This window comes from Schizosaccharomyces pombe, assembly GCF_000002945.2.
Source record: "Schizosaccharomyces pombe strain 972h- genome assembly, chromosome: I".
In the NCBI taxonomy this organism is placed as follows: Eukaryota; Fungi; Ascomycota; class Schizosaccharomycetes; order Schizosaccharomycetales; family Schizosaccharomycetaceae; genus Schizosaccharomyces; species Schizosaccharomyces pombe.
In genome coordinates this window covers 738940-755872 of record NC_003424.3, presented here as the reverse complement: position 1 = coordinate 755872, position 16933 = coordinate 738940, and the positions used below count along the sequence as shown (strand labels likewise).

General features: G+C 37.6%; 6 protein-coding genes and 11 long non-coding RNA genes across 17 annotated transcripts; 7 read left to right on the top strand and 10 right to left on the bottom strand.

Moving 5' to 3' along the window:
* Position 1: 1 nt before the first annotated feature.
* Positions 2-941, top strand: cum1. Its single transcript, NM_001018458.3, has one exon. The coding sequence runs from the start codon at positions 371-373 to the stop codon at positions 791-793; it is 423 nt and encodes a 140-aa protein (NP_593060.2). The 5' UTR covers positions 2-370; the 3' UTR covers positions 794-941.
* iss1 (fip1-like pre-mRNA polyadenylation factor) lies at positions 197-2202 on the bottom strand. The gene is made up of 3 exons (NM_001018457.3): positions 2032-2202; positions 1934-1986; positions 197-1886 (listed from the first exon to the last, which is right to left on the bottom strand). The coding sequence occupies exons 1-3, from the start codon at positions 2167-2169 to the stop codon at positions 1043-1045; spliced, it is 1035 nt and encodes a 344-aa protein (NP_593059.1). The 5' UTR covers positions 2170-2202; the 3' UTR covers positions 197-1042.
* On the top strand, positions 1086-2352 carry SPOM_SPNCRNA.2326. Its single transcript, NR_191694.1, has one exon. It is a non-coding gene; the product is annotated as a non-coding RNA (long non-coding RNA).
* SPOM_SPNCRNA.2325 lies at positions 2313-2602 on the bottom strand. Its single transcript, NR_191693.1, has one exon. It is a non-coding gene; the product is annotated as a non-coding RNA (long non-coding RNA).
* On the top strand, positions 2468-4226 carry nup45 (nucleoporin Nup45). Its single transcript, NM_001018456.3, has 6 exons — positions 2468-2717; positions 2794-3400; positions 3444-3530; positions 3577-3685; positions 3742-4033; positions 4073-4226. The coding sequence occupies exons 1-6, from the start codon at positions 2663-2665 to the stop codon at positions 4198-4200; spliced, it is 1278 nt and encodes a 425-aa protein (NP_593058.1). The 5' UTR covers positions 2468-2662; the 3' UTR covers positions 4201-4226.
* Positions 2720-2984, bottom strand: SPOM_SPNCRNA.2324. The gene has a single exon (NR_191692.1). It is a non-coding gene; the product is annotated as a non-coding RNA (long non-coding RNA).
* SPOM_SPNCRNA.2323 lies at positions 3160-3948 on the bottom strand. The gene has a single exon (NR_191691.1). It is a non-coding gene; the product is annotated as a non-coding RNA (long non-coding RNA).
* On the bottom strand, positions 4027-6391 carry ppk8 (serine/threonine protein kinase Ppk8). Its single transcript, NM_001018455.3, has 2 exons — positions 5878-6391; positions 4027-5760 (listed from the first exon to the last, which is right to left on the bottom strand). The coding sequence occupies exons 1-2, from the start codon at positions 5941-5943 to the stop codon at positions 4285-4287; spliced, it is 1542 nt and encodes a 513-aa protein (NP_593057.1). The 5' UTR covers positions 5944-6391; the 3' UTR covers positions 4027-4284.
* SPOM_SPNCRNA.2322 lies at positions 4829-5700 on the top strand. The gene has a single exon (NR_191690.1). It is a non-coding gene; the product is annotated as a non-coding RNA (long non-coding RNA).
* A 13-nt stretch (positions 6392-6404) lies between the features above and the next one.
* Positions 6405-6876, top strand: SPOM_SPNCRNA.2321. Its single transcript, NR_191689.1, has one exon. It is a non-coding gene; the product is annotated as a non-coding RNA (long non-coding RNA).
* Positions 6877-7185: 309 nt separating this feature from the next.
* Positions 7186-8154, bottom strand: SPOM_SPNCRNA.2320. The gene has a single exon (NR_191688.1). It is a non-coding gene; the product is annotated as a non-coding RNA (long non-coding RNA).
* ime4 (mRNA (2'-O-methyladenosine-N(6)-)-methyltransferase) lies at positions 7224-9336 on the top strand. Its single transcript, NM_001018454.3, has one exon. It carries the CDS (start codon positions 7471-7473, stop codon positions 8728-8730), a length of 1260 nt encoding a protein of 419 aa, NP_593056.2. The 5' UTR covers positions 7224-7470; the 3' UTR covers positions 8731-9336.
* Positions 8271-8511, bottom strand: SPOM_SPNCRNA.2319. The gene has a single exon (NR_191687.1). It is a non-coding gene; the product is annotated as a non-coding RNA (long non-coding RNA).
* SPOM_SPNCRNA.2318 lies at positions 8707-9239 on the bottom strand. The gene has a single exon (NR_191686.1). It is a non-coding gene; the product is annotated as a non-coding RNA (long non-coding RNA).
* Positions 9337-9711: 375 nt separating the features above from the next.
* SPOM_SPNCRNA.2317 lies at positions 9712-9946 on the bottom strand. Its single transcript, NR_191685.1, has one exon. It is a non-coding gene; the product is annotated as a non-coding RNA (long non-coding RNA).
* ura1 (bifunctional carbamoyl-phosphate synthase/aspartate carbamoyltransferase Ura1) lies at positions 9759-16706 on the top strand. Its single transcript, NM_001018453.3, has one exon. It carries the CDS (start codon positions 9839-9841, stop codon positions 16571-16573), a length of 6735 nt encoding a protein of 2244 aa, NP_593055.1. The 5' UTR covers positions 9759-9838; the 3' UTR covers positions 16574-16706.
* SPOM_SPNCRNA.2316 lies at positions 10944-11169 on the bottom strand. The gene has a single exon (NR_191684.1). It is a non-coding gene; the product is annotated as a non-coding RNA (long non-coding RNA).
* Positions 16707-16933: the final 227 nt, after the last annotated feature.

Here is a 16933-nt window from a genome sequence, read left to right as displayed (position 1 = left end):
TAGACTTTACACATCGCCACATGATGGCATCGATAGAGCTGCTAGTTTCAATTACTTTCAATTAACGAGTGAAAAGCGGATGTACCGCATCATCTGTTGAGCGAAATAGTCTACGTAAAATCAAATGGGCTAATTTGTCGCTGAATTAACCCAAAAGCAAAAATACGATTGCAATTCTCATTACGAAATGCTGAATGGGATGGAAAATAAATTGATGTCACAATTTCCGAGGACTCTTACAAATATTATATATAGAGCACGGGGTACATCACTATCGATTCGAATTTTCAAGAAGTAATATTTCGCACCGTAGTACTTTTTGTAAGCCGTTTTATTAAATCAGAAAGAACTCCAATTTTATTTATAAACAATGCCTGATCCTAATCGTGTTCTCGCTGGCAAGAAAGCCACCCTACACAATCCCAATGTATCACAACAAGCCAAAGAAAGAGCCGAAGACTATATAGAAAGTCATTCTTCCGGCCAAGAGACTGGTGATTATTCCGCTCAAGCTGGAGGCCGTGATCTTGATTATGAGGATCTCGGTGATTATGATGAGGATGCAGACTTTGACAACGAGGAGGGTCTAAATGTGTTGGGAGATGAGTCGGGTTTTGTTGATGATCCTATGAAAACAGGTGATTTGGTCGAAGAAGATCAACTTGAGGGCAAGAACATTGAAAATGTCCGAGGAGGTTATAAAGCTACTATGCATAATCCTAATGTATCCAAGCAAGCCAAAACCCGCGCCCAAAGAGCCCTTGAAGAAATTGATGATGAAACCCAAGCTTAATTGCTGCCCAGTTGATTACCCGTCATTGCTTTGATGTGTCTGAAGTATCTTCAGTTTTGATTTTATGTTGTTAATACAGAATTCCATAGTAATGATGAGTATACATGTTTATGATCTTATGAATATTATTTCATTCACCAGCTTTTAACTTTTGAAACCGTTGTCCTTGTAGAAGTAGTCGACACCCCATAGCATACAATTAAAACGATTCTCCTAAGATTTGCATACACAAACGTTATTGTATTTATCTTAATATCTGTTGCGTCGATATCGGCCGCCAGAACCTCTAGAGGAGTAGTTGGAGTATCTGTCCGGAGATGGTTTTCGCCTTGATGAGGAAGGATAGTTGCTACTGTGAGGATGGTTACTAGGAGGTCTTGAGGCATTATAGTTCGTAGAGGCTCCATTCCCATAACTCGATGTAGGATTATGAGTAGGTTGTGCATGCGTCATACCAGCACTCGATGTAATATTAGGGGAATTCGCTGGACTTTCACTTTCACGTCTAGAAGATGAAGGATTGTTATTTACATACGCATTAGGTGTAGCTGCACCTGAATGAACACCACCACCAGATGTATGTGTAGTATTATAGTTTGAAGATGCATGGACTGGAAAATTGCGCGAGTACCCCATATCCTCTTGTGGGCCTCCAATAGGCGGAGGAATAGGCATAAATGGAGGAAATCCAGAAGCCATCATAGCTTGAAACTCGGCAGGTGATGGTACGTTGCCAGAAGGTAAAGGACCCGGGATCTGAGCAAGACTTGCCATAAATTTTTGGGGGCTAAAGTCGTCACGCAAAGTCGTTTGTTTGGCACAGTAAGCAGCCCATGTAAATTCATCAAATCCATAGTTAAAATAATCTGAGATATCTGCACCAGGCTTGCGCCATGGTTTATCATCAAAAGACTCCAAATCAATCTCAAAAATGTTTTTACCATCAATTGTAGGAACAGCGTCAATGTCAACTTTAGGTGCAGTTTCTGCTGTCGATAAATCTTGGGGTTCTGTAGTTTTTACTTCGACAGCAGTTTTCTCTACTTGAGGTTTAGCAGAAGGTCGGGTTGAACCTAATGTTGCAATCGATCCACTAACATTATTAGTATAATCTGAAATCAATTATTTTGGTTTACATACCCTAATGGTTCTGCTCTTTCACCTGGCTTTGTTTCAATGATAAATTCAATATCCTACAAAATTAGCAGTTAGCAGTATCATTTTAATTGAAATCTTACTGAATCATCGCTTTCTTCACTTGCTTGCTCTGGTGACTTGGCATTTGACACTGTAACTCCATCATTCCGTTCCTCTATGGTTTCTCCATATAAATATTCATCCTCATCAACATCCATGTGCTGATCAGCATTTGACATAGTAAAAACCCACTTCTAAAATGTATATGGGGCAAGTCCATTCATTGACTGAGTCTCGCACCTGAAATTATGGATTCCTTCTTCTTTACCACTTAGGGCCATTAGTCCACTAAACATTGTACCGAGTTGTACGGTATATACTAGTGGACTTCATAGCGTACTTCATTTACCTGGGTAAAAATATTTTGCGCTAAAACGGGTTGAAACAGACCAACACTCGTGAAAGCCAACTTAGTGAGCCACATTGTAGTTAACACTAACAATTGAATTTGCTCTGCGAACACAGCAGTATTTGACTATACGATACCCTGAAAGCTAGTTCAATTTGAAACTTTAGATAACTAATCTTTTCCATCTTTGCTTAATTATAATATTAATCATTGATTGTGATTCTACAATTACCCTTTTTAGAAAAGATAACCTGAGTGGTTTTTCATGATAATCTTTGCATGGTATTTACACTAGGGACATTCGTGTATTAATACTTTAAGCAATGTTCGGGTTAAATAAAACACCCTCATTTGGGTCCACAGGAACCCAAAACCAAAGTATGTTTCTTTAGGTGAACAAGTCTTCAAGTTTACTTTTCGAATTTTGTGCTTATTCATATATTAACCTTTTCAGATACTGGTACTTCTGCAGGCACAGGACTTTTTTCTTCTAATACTTTTGGTAACAATACGCAGGCCAATACGCCCGCTTCGACTGGGTTTGGAGGCGTAACAGGAGGAGCTTTTGGTCAAACAAAACCTCAAACTGGTGGAAGCTTGTTTGGAAATAAGCCAAACGCTACATCTACTACCCCCGGCCTAAATTTGTTTGGACAAAACCCTCAAGCGGCACCTGGTGGCAGCCTGTTTGGAGCTTCCACTACTAAACCTCAAGCACCTGGTGGTTTGTTCAATCAGAATCAAACACAAGCACAACCTGCTCAAGCAGCCCCTACTGGAGGATTATTTGGATTATCTGGTCAAAATCAAACACAATCGCAAACACAGCCTGCTCAAGCAAATACTTCTCTTTTCGGACAGTCTAACATCGGAACTACAGGAGGTCTATTTGATCAAAACCGCCCTAATACTTCGACTTTTGGTCAATTTTCTACACAACCAGCTTCCGCTGGCCTTTTTGGTCAATCCACACAACCGTCTGGTTCAACTGGTTTTGGTTTAAGCAATAATACTCAAACTACTCCATTCTTTTCTGCAGCTCAGCAGCAACCGTCAACAACGTAAGTTAATTATTAAATTTTTTTTTCATTAACAAAAAAACAGGCAACTCCCTTCTAATCCAGCTATTAATGCAACGACGAGATACTCGAGCTTAAACGCTAATACTCAAAAATTTTTAGATGACTTAGAGTATGTGTTACCTTATGTACAAAATTTGTTCTAATCATGTCCGTAGCAAAGAAATTTTTAGCCAAATCCAACTTGCAGAGGAACTACAAACTAAGTTGGGGACTGTTTCCGAATTGGTTGAATCCGTCCCTAATGATGTCGCTGAAGTACAGAGAGTGAGTTATTTCCTTCTATTATCTCCAAGTTTTATTTGTTTCTAACTAAAATAAAGCGTTTATCTTCTGTCTCGACTGCACTTTTAATTGATTCCGACGAAATTGAAACTACGAAGCGTGTAGTTGACGAAGATACTTCGAATGCTCGCATTAGTTCACGTATTTTGGACGTTTTTAAAACACCTGGCGCAACCTATCCCTTCGCGTCAAACGATCCCCTAATGAACTACTTTGAGCAATTTACAGAAAACGCTAAGAAACGTACAGATCTGTATGCTGCCACTATTGGTGAACTTGAACAACATTTGGAGCAAGTTGAGACTACGCCACAGAATAATAGTCCCGAGGGTATGCCTTTAATTTGTAAAACTTGTATTAACTATCTAGCATTACTGAAAACTATCAAAGAGGAGCACAAATTATTCATGGCTCTTAGTAATAGATTTGCTCAAGTTCACGATGAAGTAAAGCGTCTACAAGTGAACACTTCAACGTCCTTGCCCTTTATAAGTTAATAGCGATCATTAAAGGGACTTCATAATCCTTAACATCATAAAAAAAATAAATAGATAAAAATCTCTAAAGTAGACAAATTCTCCTTAGATTAGAGTTTTCCGAACTTGTTGCATCCATGTAGTGCTTCGTGCTCCCGAAATGCTACATCTTGTATTAAAATCAATGTCCAGCATATGATAAATCGTATCTCTTGAGTTCATCGGTAAAGATTCTATCAATTGGCTTTTCGTGTTAGGGTCATTTCGTTGAGTAACGTATAAATTAAAACGTTTATCCGATGTATGCGGCACTTTCCATGGAAATCTCTTTAAAGCAATACAACAGTAAACAATTGCACAAGACCAAACATCTACAGCGCTCGGATCATATGGTTTCTGAGTAAGAACTTCGGGAGCAACATATGGTTTTGAACCGACTACACCATCAGACATCAGAGTGGTTGATTCAAATGGATAATGAAAAACAAAAGCAGTACCAAAATCAATAATCTTAACATTTAAATTTTCATCGAGCATAATATTATCTAATTTTATATCACGATGAGCAATGCCAAGGGAATGCATATAAGCCACGCCATCTAACAATTGAAAAAACATTTGATCAGCTTTTAAAGCAGAGCAATGACCTTTGGTAATAAAGGTAAAAAGATCATAAGGAACATACTCAATTATTTGTAAAATAGTATGCCTTTTGTATATAATGTCTAATACCTTGATGATATTGGGATGCCTGAGTGTCGACGCAAAAGTGTACTCTGCAATGAAATAACGTACATACCTGCGCAGTAATGAGGTATCTAATGGAGGACGAAATACTTTGGCAACGTAAATTGGCAATTTGTTTCGATCATTAATGACCCGAATGAAAGAGCTCGCTCCCTCCCCAATGACATTATTTAACTTTCCATAAGGTGTATCAGTTACGGAACATTCCGGGTTTACAACTCTCTTTCTTGATCTCGGGTTGATTCTCTTAAAGATGCTAGCATTGCTACCAGTTACTTTGTGTTTCAGCAATTTTCGAAGATCAGAAGTATGATTGTAGCAAGCAATAGGCGCCAGAGCGAAGCCGGAGTTCCGTTTTTTTATAAAATTGTCGTTTCCGTTCGGAAGGATATTAATTCTGATCTTCATCTTATCATACATGCTACTATAAAATGATTTAGACTTCTTTTTAAAGTGAAACTGAGGTGGGATATCGTTTGGATCAGAAGATGGATTTTTTCGATAAAGTCTGCTATATGGATTACCACCATTTATGCCATCATTAAGGGTAGCAAATTTCGATTCTGTGGAAGATGACTCTTCCGACATAGATGTTAAAGTGCTTGATAGTGATGAGTGAGTAGTCGATAATTCCTGTAAGCTATGAGCATGATCGAGAAGGTAATCAGATTTATCGCTCTCTTCACTCTCAATGGAGTTGGTAAATGAAATCACAAAGTTTTCGGGTAAAGTTGTAGATGCCGTTAATAATAAGCTACTTCGAGAATATTTAATGTAGGGGTATGAACGGACGGGCTTTAAGTAATTCGAAATAACTTGATCATCCTGTTTATTCTAATATCATTAGTTAGCGTACACCATATTTGAATATTTAGAAAAATAAGGATTTTTTTCTATTCTTTTTTTTAAAGAAAAAAAGATAACTAAAAAAATTAAAGGCAGAAAACATACCGAGGTTAATTCCAATGAATCTGTGCAAAATAAATTATTAGAGTTCTCTTCCGTGATCACAGCCATTGCTCTAAGAATTGTGATTGTAAAAGCTTCTTTCCAAAAAAAAAGTAAAAAAGATATATTAATGAATTAAGTGATAATTAAGGAGAATAAATAAAACGAATCCAGAAATTAAGTGAAACCGATTATAATGACGGGAAAGAAAATCAAACAAATACCGCTTCCCTGATAATGACTGACAAGAAATAAAATAAACACCGCAAATAAGTAAACAACCAAAAAAATTGTAATCGCGCAATGTCTATGCAATACAAGCAAAATAAAAAAATGTTTAACTAAAACGAAGCGAAACGATTATGCATCCCAATGTCGATCCTGATCGCAAAAAAAATTGGTAACGACAATTCCCAATTTAGTAATGTTTATATAGCAAATCTCACGAGCCGAATAGGTTCATCTAATAAATGTCCGAGGAGATAAACCGGAGTTGGTTCGATGAGGAAATTAATGTGAATAAAATATGGTTCCACGTTTCGATATATATTAACGTCGAAAGCAAATACCGTAGAATGCCGGACTGCGTTGTTTTTTTTAAAAATTCATAAACTCCAATGCCAAAATGTTCTATAGAATCGGCAAACTAAAATTTAAGATCGAATTGAACATAAAAACGAAGCGTATTTATATACTGATTGCAGGTCCTTTGCTTGAATCCTATCAATAAATTGTATGATGCTATCTCGTCAAAAAAGTAATGGCTTTATAATAGTGTGGTTATCATTTTGTGAAAACATTACGCCATTAACTGCTTATTTATTTACGCTCCGATTTTTGCAGATTCCTATCCTAACGATCTTTATGATGCTTGTTATTAAATATATTTAGTCATCACCAGCAATTGCTTACTTGATAGTGGAGACGTTAAGGCGAGATAAGGTAGGTGTGTATTTGTAAGACTAAGCATATCGTTTTCCTTATGTAATTAATATTTCGTACTGGCAGCATATAAATTTGTTACCATTTTGAAGGCTGACTAACCACAAAACATTGGTTTTTGCAAGCTATGAATGCTTTGATTACCTAATTCGTTCAATAGAAAAATTTGTACTTCTTAATAGCTTGGATTTTTTATATCGTTCAATGTTATTGTGGGGAGTATCGAAAATCGCACACCAATGTTTCCGTATTAGTTTGAAAGAACTACGTTAACTAGATTCGGTTTTCGTAAATTAGTTTTAAAAAATATCATTAAATGGAAGTTTTTAAAATATCAATAGAGATTTGTTGTTTCAATATTTGGTATTAAGCATAATAAGTTTAACTGCACTCCAGTTGATGGGTACGACGAAACCTATCGAGTAACTTTCGATAAAGTATACACGTTTGTCACGCGTCGAGAGCGGTATTTTCAATTATTCTTATCCGACTGAATTTAATTAACTCAACTCGCTACTTCTTATTTTGAGTTGAGCGCACATAAGCTATTTTTTGAGCTACTAATTTAATAGATTGCTATAACGAAATTCAGCGGTGTCCTTGTGCATTTCATTTATCACGATTGTTTGAGGTTCGGTATTCGTGTAATTTTTAATGCCATGTATATTATACATGGACGACACTAGTTGTCTCATTGACTTGCCAACATCTCTGCAATTTAATAAACATATTTTGCCCACTCGAACGAAGCCTGTCGTGAAGCCATATTTACTCCCCGAAAAATCAACTTCGGATTATGAAAACAGTGGCAAAGGCACTGTAGGGCAAGTACTGCAAAGCCTTCAGCGAGTTCGTCGTGCTTTACAGTTGCGCAGTTTGGATGACAATCAATCAACCGATAAATCACACCATGTTCAATTTCAAGATATCGTATACAGGTCAAATACTAGTGCATCAGAAATCCATTTTCAAGCTGAAAATGCTCCTTTAGTGCAATGGTACTCAGACATTTTCAAAGTACTAGTTAAAGCACCGGTTATACAGTTTGAGGATCAGTGCTTGCAATGGTTGAAAATGTTGAATACTATTCCACCGTCATATTCATTTATAACTATAAAGTCTAAAGATACAGTTGAACTTGGATTGGAAGAGATTTATCAACAATGTGTCCAAAATGATGGAGCGTCCGCTATAAAATTAAAGCTGAAGGGATCAAAGGTTATTACTGAATCGTCTGAAACTAATTGTAGGGATTCAATTTACTACATCCCTGCTCGTTCCTCTTTTATTATGGGTGACGTGGAGAAAACTGCGCAAATCCTTTTAGAAGCAATTGATGGCCATCTAGAAAAACCCAAATGCATAATTATAGACCCTCCATGGCCGAATAAATCTGTAGCTAGGAGCTCTGTCTATAAGGTGAACAGGAACCTTGGATATTTAAAAGCATTACCAATTCAGGAATCGTTAAGCAAAACCGGCGTCGTGGCAGTTTGGTGCACAAATAAGGAAAAGTATGTAAATTTTGTTAAAAAAGTGCTTTTTAAAAAATGGAATTTAACGCTTGTCTCTACATGGACATGGCTTAAAATAACGGCATTTGGCGAACCATTATTTGATGTTTATTCAAACATGCGCAAACCTTGGGAACAGCTTTTGATTGGAGTTACTTCAGAATATACATCTGTATATAGTGATAAAATCCCTCCAACGTTTACAATAATTGGTATTCCAGATTATCATTCCAGGAAACCATCATTAAAACCTTTCATTTCACGTTGGTTTAATTGTTCGGCAAATGAATCGCTTCCTGTTTTAGAAATTTTTGGCCGTAGTCTCACACCTAATTGGATTACATGGGGGAGGGAACCTTTGTTGTTTATGCATGAATTATACTGGTCATCAGACAATTGATGGAAAATGCTACATTGTTCGTATTGTGGTAAATTTTTGACCATGGTTTAAATGTTGTTTTATTTTTTCTTCCATTCTCTGTTTAAGATATCTCAGATCACGAATTACTACTGAAAGACGTAGAATAAATCAATACGTTTTAACGTTACCTGATGGTTTATGAGTAAACTACTTTATGCTATAAGAGCTCAAACTCATTCACTGTAGTATAACTTTATTAGGAAAAGCTCACTACTAATGTTCCTAAAATACTAAACTACCAAAGATACAATTTTTTTATAAAAAACCACTTTCGACTTTTTATTGCTAAAAGCTCAAACGGCGTGATGAGAAAAAAACTATTGCGAAGGTTTTACTTTTAAATTTTCTTAATATACCATAGGTCGACATCGTTTTGTTTTTCTACTGATATTCTTATGATGAGCTGTTGATATGTTTACTGGCTTTACCAAGCTTTCATTGACTAATGTATTAAGCACAAATCGGCTGCTATCCCTTCATTACCGATATCCTAAGTACTGTGTTATGTAGATACCGATGCTGAAAAATTACGTAAACCAAAATAACAATATTTAATCATAGATGGCGTTGTGTTTTTAAAACAGGTTGCGTCATACATGAAACTTTTATATTTGCTCAGAGAAAAAAAGAAAATATTCTCCTTTACAAGTTAGTTGGTAAGCAATATAAATCTTTAATTTTGTATCAAGTAGACCGCTCATAAAATGCCTTGGTTCGAAGACCGAAAAGCGGAAGTGAAATGTCATACCCTAAACATACACCGTAGCACAGTGTACCGCACTACTGGTTAATCCACGACAAGCAAAAAATTTTCCAACAACTCTTTCGGATTTGCCAGTTCTCGTCCTATAGGATTGTTAGAAACTGCCTAACACAGAAACTGAATTCTAAAAATTAGAATAGATTTATTTAATTTTTTTTATTTATCTGTAAAAATTTTAGTGTACATTGTGCTTTGACGAAAGCGTAAGTATTTTTTTTTCTGCTCAGGTTTTAAATTCTTTCTTGAGACCAACCACTCCTTAGAAGCAATATCTGGGAATCGCTAGTCTTAAGCCTCAAATCTGTGGAATTGTTGATATAAGCGATGTCCGGATTGCTACCTTCATTGTCTTCATCATTTCCACTCGTCCAGAGTGAAGCTCTGGGGATGCCAAGGACTCATGGTCCTAAACCATCTGAAAATGATCCTAAAGAGCCCACCTGCTCTCCATCTCCTGCCTTCTACTCTGTGAATGGCGAGATGAAAGATTATAAGCTAATGGCCTTGGAATTGGAAGATAAAAGTGTTTTACAAGGTTATTCATTCGGAGCTGATCACTCTGTCTCCGGTGAATTAGTTTTTCAGACTGGTATGGTCGGTTATCCTGAGTCTTTGACCGACCCTTCTTATCGTGGTCAGATTTTGGTCTTTACATTTCCCACAGTGGGTAATTATGGTGTGCCCGATCGTCGTATTCTAGACGAGATATCTGGCTTACCCAAGTATTTCGAATCCAATCAAATTCATGTTGCTGCTATTATTATTTCATCTTATTCTCAAAATTATTCTCATTTTCTTGCTCATTCTTCTTTAGGAGAATGGCTTAAGGAACAGGGCATTCCTGGTATTTTTGGTATTGATACCCGTGCTCTTACTAAAAAAATTCGCGACCAAGGTTCTATGTTAGGTCGTTTACTTATTCAAAAAGACGAATCCCCCATCAATCCTTCTTCAATTACTGGTCTCGGAAAAGACTGGAGTACTGCTTTTGAAGATATACCATGGAAAAATCCTAATACTGAAAATTTAACGTCTCAAGTTTCCATTAAAGAACCCAAACTTTATGAACCCCATCCTACTACAGCTATCAAAAAAGCAGATGGAAAAATCATCCGTATCCTTGTTATTGATGTTGGTATGAAATATAACCAAATTCGTTGTTTTTTGAATCGTGGTGTTGAATTATTGGTTGTTCCTTGGGATTATGATTTTACCAAAGAGACTTATGATGGTCTATTTATTAGCAATGGACCTGGTGATCCTTCCCTCATGGACTTGGTTGTTGATCGGGTAAAACGGGTGCTTGAGTCAAAGACTGTCCCCGTTTTCGGTATTTGTTTTGGACATCAAATTATGGCTCGAGCTGCCGGCGCCAGTACCACCAAAATGAAATTTGGTAACCGTGGCCACAATATCCCTTGCACTTGCATGATCTCGGGTAGATGTTACATTACTTCCCAAAATCATGGTTATGCGGTTGATGCGTCTAGTTTATCAAATGGCTGGAAAGAACTTTTTGTCAATGCTAACGATGGTTCAAATGAAGGTATCTATAATACTGAGTATCCATTTTTCTCTGTGCAATTTCACCCAGAGTCTACTCCTGGTCCCCGCGATACTGAATTTCTCTTTGATGTATTCATTGACGTTGTCAAGCGTTCAGCTGATGCAAAGTCTTTGCAGCCATTCAAGCTTCCTGGAGGAACAATTGAAGAAAACAGATCCCGTCATCCACTTGTGGATGCTAAGCGTGTTCTGATTTTGGGTAGTGGAGGATTGAGTATTGGTCAAGCTGGTGAGTTTGATTATTCTGGTAGTCAAGCTATTAAGGCTCTTCGTGAAGAAGGAATTTACACCATTTTGATTAATCCCAACATTGCCACTATTCAGACATCTAAGGGTCTTGCTGATAAAGTGTACTTCTTACCTGTTAATGCTGACTTTGTTCGTAAGGTGATCAAACAAGAGCGCCCCGATTCGATATATGTTACCTTTGGTGGTCAAACAGCCCTGAATGTTGGTATTGAGCTGAAAGATGAGTTCGAACAACTCGGCGTTAAAGTTTTAGGTACGCCTATTGATACCATTATTACCACTGAGGACCGTGAACTTTTTGCTCGTGCAATGGATGAAATTAACGAGAAATGTGCAAAATCAGCTAGTGCTTCATCTATTGAAGAAGCTATAAAAGTATCGAAGGATATTTCTTTTCCAGTTATTGTCCGTGCTGCTTATGCGCTTGGTGGACTTGGTTCAGGTTTTGCTGATAACGAGGCGGAACTCATTGATTTATGTACGCTTGCTTTTGCTACCAGCCCTCAAGTCTTGATTGAACGCAGTATGAAGGGATGGAAAGAAATTGAGTACGAAGTTGTTCGCGATGCTTTTGATAACTGCATTACCGTCTGTAACATGGAAAACTTTGATCCTCTCGGTATTCACACTGGTGACTCTATTGTTGTTGCTCCATCTCAAACTTTAACCGATGAAGATTACAACATGCTTCGTACGACAGCTGTTAATGTTATTCGTCACCTCGGTGTGGTGGGTGAATGCAATATTCAGTATGCTTTGAACCCTTTTACAAAAGAGTATTGCATCATTGAAGTTAATGCTCGTTTGTCTCGTTCATCTGCTTTAGCGTCAAAGGCTACCGGTTATCCTCTAGCTTTCACAGCAGCAAAACTAGGTCTTAACATTCCACTTAACGAAGTCAAAAACTCAGTGACAAAGGTTACGTGCGCATGCTTTGAACCAAGTCTTGATTATGTTGTCGTGAAGATTCCCCGTTGGGACTTGAAGAAGTTTACTCGCGTTAGCACTCAGCTGAGCTCAGCAATGAAGTCAGTTGGTGAAGTGATGAGTATTGGACGTACATTTGAGGAAGCAATCCAAAAGGCCATCAGGGCTATCGATTATAGCAATACTGGTTTCAACGTTAAGGATGCTTTAATGTCTATAGATACGGAATTGCAAACACCTTCGGACCAACGTCTGTTTGCTATTGCCAACGCTATGGCTTCTGGTTATTCAGTGGACCGTATTTGGGAGCTTACTCGTATCGATAAGTGGTTTCTTGAAAAGCTTATGGGATTAATTCGTACATCCCAATTGATTTCCAAGCATGATATATCTAGTCTTCCTATTTCTCTTCTAAAGACTGCCAAGCAATTAGGATTTGCGGACGTCCAAATTGCTGCTTTTATGAATTCTACTGAATTAGCCGTTAGACGTATCCGTACTGAAGCTGGTATCAGACCATTTGTAAAACAAATTGATACAGTGGCTGCGGAGTTCCCAGCTTTCACCAACTACCTTTATACCACTTATAATGCTGTAGAGCATGACATCCATTTCAATGATAAGGGTGTGATGGTTCTTGGCTCAGGTGTATATCGAATTGGCTCATCAGTTGAGTTTGACTGGTGCGCAGTTCGCGCAGTTCGTACGCTTCGTGATCGGGGAGTTAAAACTATTATGGTTAATTATAACCCAGAAACTGTTTCTACTGATTATGATGAAGCCGATAGATTGTATTTCGAAAATATCGGTCTTGAAACTGTCTTGGATATTTACGAGCAAGAATCATCTTCTGGTATCATTATAGCTATGGGTGGTCAAACCGCTAATAACATAGCCTTGCCATTACATCGTGAAAATGTTAAAATTCTCGGTACTTCTCCTGAAATGATTGATGGCGCCGAGAATAGATTTAAATTCTCTAGAATGCTGGATGACATAGGTGTTGATCAGCCTAAGTGGAAGGAATTAACTAGTTTCGACGAGGCCGATAAATTTTGCGATACAGTTGGTTATCCTGTGTTAGTTCGTCCTTCTTATGTTCTTTCTGGTGCCGCAATGAATACAGTCTATTCTCAGTCAGACCTGCATAGCTATTTGCAACAAGCTGTTGCAATTAACAAAGATCATCCTGTTGTTATTTCTAAATATATTGAAAATGCTAAGGAAATCGAATTAGATGCTGTTGCTCGTGAAGGAAAGATGGTTATGCACGTCATTTCCGAACATGTAGAAAACGCTGGTGTGCACTCTGGTGACGCTACTTTGGTTTTACCACCTCAAGATTTGGCTCCAACGACTATAGAAAGAATTGTTGACGCCGCTGCTAAGATTGGAGAAGCTTTGAATATTACTGGTCCTTATAACATTCAATTTATTGCGAAGGACAACGAAATTAAAGTAATTGAATGCAATGTTCGTGCATCGCGTTCATTCCCTTTTGTTTCTAAGGTTATAGGTGTTGATATGATTTCAATGGCGACAGATGTCATTATGGGTAATCCTATTCAACCCTACCCCGATGTTGATCTTCCTCGCGATTACGTTGCTGTCAAAGTACCTCAATTCAGTTTCAGCAGACTGTCCGGTGCTGACCCCGTCCTTGGTGTCGAAATGGCGTCTACTGGTGAAGTTGCTTGTTTTGGTCACAATAAATTTGAAGCCTATCTTAAAGCTATGATTTCCACCGGCTTTAGACTCCCGAAAAAGAATATTCTTATATCTATTGGTTCATATAAAGAAAAGGCGGAGCTTTTACCTTACGTCAAGAAGTTGTATGAAAACAATTACAACATTTTCGCAACAGCCGGTACCTCAGACTACTTTATGGAAAGTGGTGTTCCTTGCAAGTACCTTGCAGATCTTCCTGCTGAAGAAGCAAATAATGAGTATTCACTTTCCGCTCATTTAGCCAACAACATGATTGACATGTATATCAATTTGCCCTCCAACAATCGTTATCGTCGTCCTGCTAATTATATTAGCAGTGGTTATAAAAGTCGTCGTCTTGCCATTGATTATTCAGTCCCTTTGGTTACAAATGTCAAATGTGCAAAGCTTATGATTGAGGCAATTTGCAGAAACTTGGATTTCAGCTTGAGTACAGTAGATTTCCAGAGCAGTTTCCAAACTGCTAATCTACCAGGTTTGATTAACATATCTGCTTTCCTTCCTGAATTTACTTCTGAAGCCGTTTCTGACTATACAAAAGAATGTATTGCATCTGGTTTTACTATGGCTCGATTTTTACCATTTAGTACGTCTTCTACTTTAGCAGACAAGGATTCGTTGTCTGCTGTTAAAAAGTTAGCTTTAGACCATGCTCATTGCGATTACAACTTTTCAGTCATTGCCTCCTCAACTAATGAAGTTACTATCTCTGAACTCACATCTGAATCTGGCTGTTTGTTTTTCCATTTTGAGAAAGACGATTCTGGTATCGATCATGTTACTGCAGTTGCCTCTCATTTTAACGTATGGCCTGATACGCAGACTGTGATGACAGATGCCAAATCGACAACTTTAGCTTCGTTATTGTTATTGGCAAGTCTTCATAACCGTAGGATTCATATTACAAATGTATCTTCTAAGGACGATTTGAATTTGATTGTACTTGCTAAGCAAAGAAGTCTTCCTGTCACATTTGATGTTTCAGTTTATAGTCTTTTCTTGAACCAAAATGATTATCCCGGAGCGACATTTTTACCTACTGCTGATGATCAGGTTGAGATATGGAATAAGCTCTCATACATTGATTGTTTTTCTATTGGTAGTATTCCTTCTCGTCTTGCTAAGTTCGTGGGTAATACGGCTTTTACTGGCTTTGGAGTTCGCGAGGCAATTCCACTTTTGTTAACAGCTGTTAATGAAGGTAGACTTACTTTAAAGGATGTTGTTGATCGCTTCTATTCGAACCCTAAAGCCATTTTCCGTTTGCATGATCAAGACGATTCTGGCGTTCAATTGGAAGTTGATCGTTCTGTTAGCTGGTCTTCCAAAGACTGGACCCCTTTCAATGGCAAGAAACTTTATGGTAGCATCCAATCTGTTCAGTTTGACGGTCATGATGTATTCTTTGATGGTGAACTGAATTTCGAACATACTTATGGTCGTGACTATTCTTCGGCTAGTTTGGCTGACAAATCTAAGGCAACTAGAAAGGTTAGTGCGTTGATGAGTCCTGGTCTTCCCCATGCTGCCCCTTCTCTTGCCGAAGCATTCGGTCAAGCACCAGAGAACAAAGCGCATCCTGATATTAGCTTGAACATGACTCCTAATTTCAAGCCTTCTCATGAACTGGTACAATTGATCAACTCTTCGCCCTTCTATCGCAAGCATATCATTTCGGTGCACCAAGTTACTCGTTCTGATTTGCATGTACTATTTGCTATTGCTCATCAAATGAGAATCATAGTTGAAAGACAAGGTGTGATTGACTTGTGCTATGGAAAACTTCTTTGTACTATGTTCTTTGAACCATCAACTCGTACTTCATCGTCTTTTGATGCTGCAATGCAACGTTTAGGAGGAAAAGTAGTCGCTGTTACAGCTAGTGCTTCTAGTGTCAATAAAGGTGAGAGCTTGGCTGATACCATTCGTACACTTGGATGTTATGGTGATGCTATTGTCTTGCGCCATCCTTCAATTGAAAGCGCACGCATTGCTGCTAACTTTTCTCCCGTTCCTATCATCAATGGTGGTAATGGCTCGAAGGAGCATCCCACACAAGCTTTCTTGGATCTTTATACCATTCGTGAAGAGTTAGGTAGTGTCAATGGACTTACAATTACGTTTATTGGTGATCTTAAATACGGACGTACCGTTCATTCATTAGCTCGTTTGCTTGCGTTTTGGCATGTCGAATTGCATCTTGTATCACCTGAACAATTGGCACTTCCTGACGACGTGAAAGACGATATTCGTGCGAATGGATTGAATTTCATTGAGCACCGTGAGTTGACTAAAGAAGTTGTTGCACAATCTGATGTACTTTACTGTACCAGAGTACAGAAAGAACGTTTTGCTAGTGTTGATGAATATGAGAAATTAAAGGATTCTTTTATCGTTGACAACAGTGTTCTAGCCTCTGCCAAATCCCACTGTATCGTTATGCATCCTTTGCCTCGTAATCGTGAAATCAGTGAAGAGGTTGATTTTGATCAAAGACGTGCTGCTTACTTCCGACAAATGCGTTATGGTCTCTATATTCGTATGGCTTTACTCGCTTGTGTTATGGGTGCTACTGAAGTAGCAAATTAAAAATGGCTTTCTTACGTTTGTTATCTTATTGGTAATTGGATTTTTTATATTTTGGTGTGTTGATTTATGTTTTAAAAGTTTTGGTTTTTATTCTTAAGTTCTAGAATAGAATGAAAGGTTGATATACTTATAATTTATTTTCCACTGTATAATTAAAGTCGTGTAATTATTTTTCAGCACGTTTTTTATTTAAACACTTAAGATACTCAGTGATGTGCTGAATTAGGTATCACGGCTATTTTATTTATTTATTTATTTTAGCAGCCGTACTTATAAAAGTACGTACGTTTTTATGTTACTTATCTAATTTATTTTAATTTATCTATTTTTATTTATTTATATGTTTCCTTCATTTGTAGT

Coding starts and splice junctions, on each gene's coding strand:
- ura1 (NM_001018453.3), top strand. CDS start 9,839: ATGTCCGGATTGCTACCTTCATTGTCTTCATCATTTCCACTCGTCCAG.
- ime4 (NM_001018454.3), top strand. CDS start 7,471: ATGCCATGTATATTATACATGGACGACACTAGTTGTCTCATTGACTTG.
- ppk8 (NM_001018455.3), bottom strand. CDS start 5,943: ATGGCTGTGATCACGGAAGAGAACTCTAATAATTTATTTTGCACAGAT. Junction 5,761..5,877: donor ATTCATTGGAATTAACCTCG/GTATGTTTTCTG, acceptor TAATGATATTAG/AATAAACAGGATGATCAAGT.
- nup45 (NM_001018456.3), top strand. CDS start 2,663: ATGTTCGGGTTAAATAAAACACCCTCATTTGGGTCCACAGGAACCCAA. Junction 2,718..2,793: donor CACAGGAACCCAAAACCAAA/GTATGTTTCTTT, acceptor TAACCTTTTCAG/ATACTGGTACTTCTGCAGGC. Junction 3,686..3,741: donor ATGTCGCTGAAGTACAGAGA/GTGAGTTATTTC, acceptor ACTAAAATAAAG/CGTTTATCTTCTGTCTCGAC.
- cum1 (NM_001018458.3), top strand. CDS start 371: ATGCCTGATCCTAATCGTGTTCTCGCTGGCAAGAAAGCCACCCTACAC.
- iss1 (NM_001018457.3), bottom strand. CDS start 2,169: ATGTCAAATGCTGATCAGCACATGGATGTTGATGAGGATGAATATTTA. Junction 1,987..2,031: donor GTGAAGAAAGCGATGATTCA/GTAAGATTTCAA, acceptor CTAATTTTGTAG/GATATTGAATTTATCATTGA. Junction 1,887..1,933: donor GAAAGAGCAGAACCATTAGG/GTATGTAAACCA, acceptor TAATAATGTTAG/TGGATCGATTGCAACATTAG.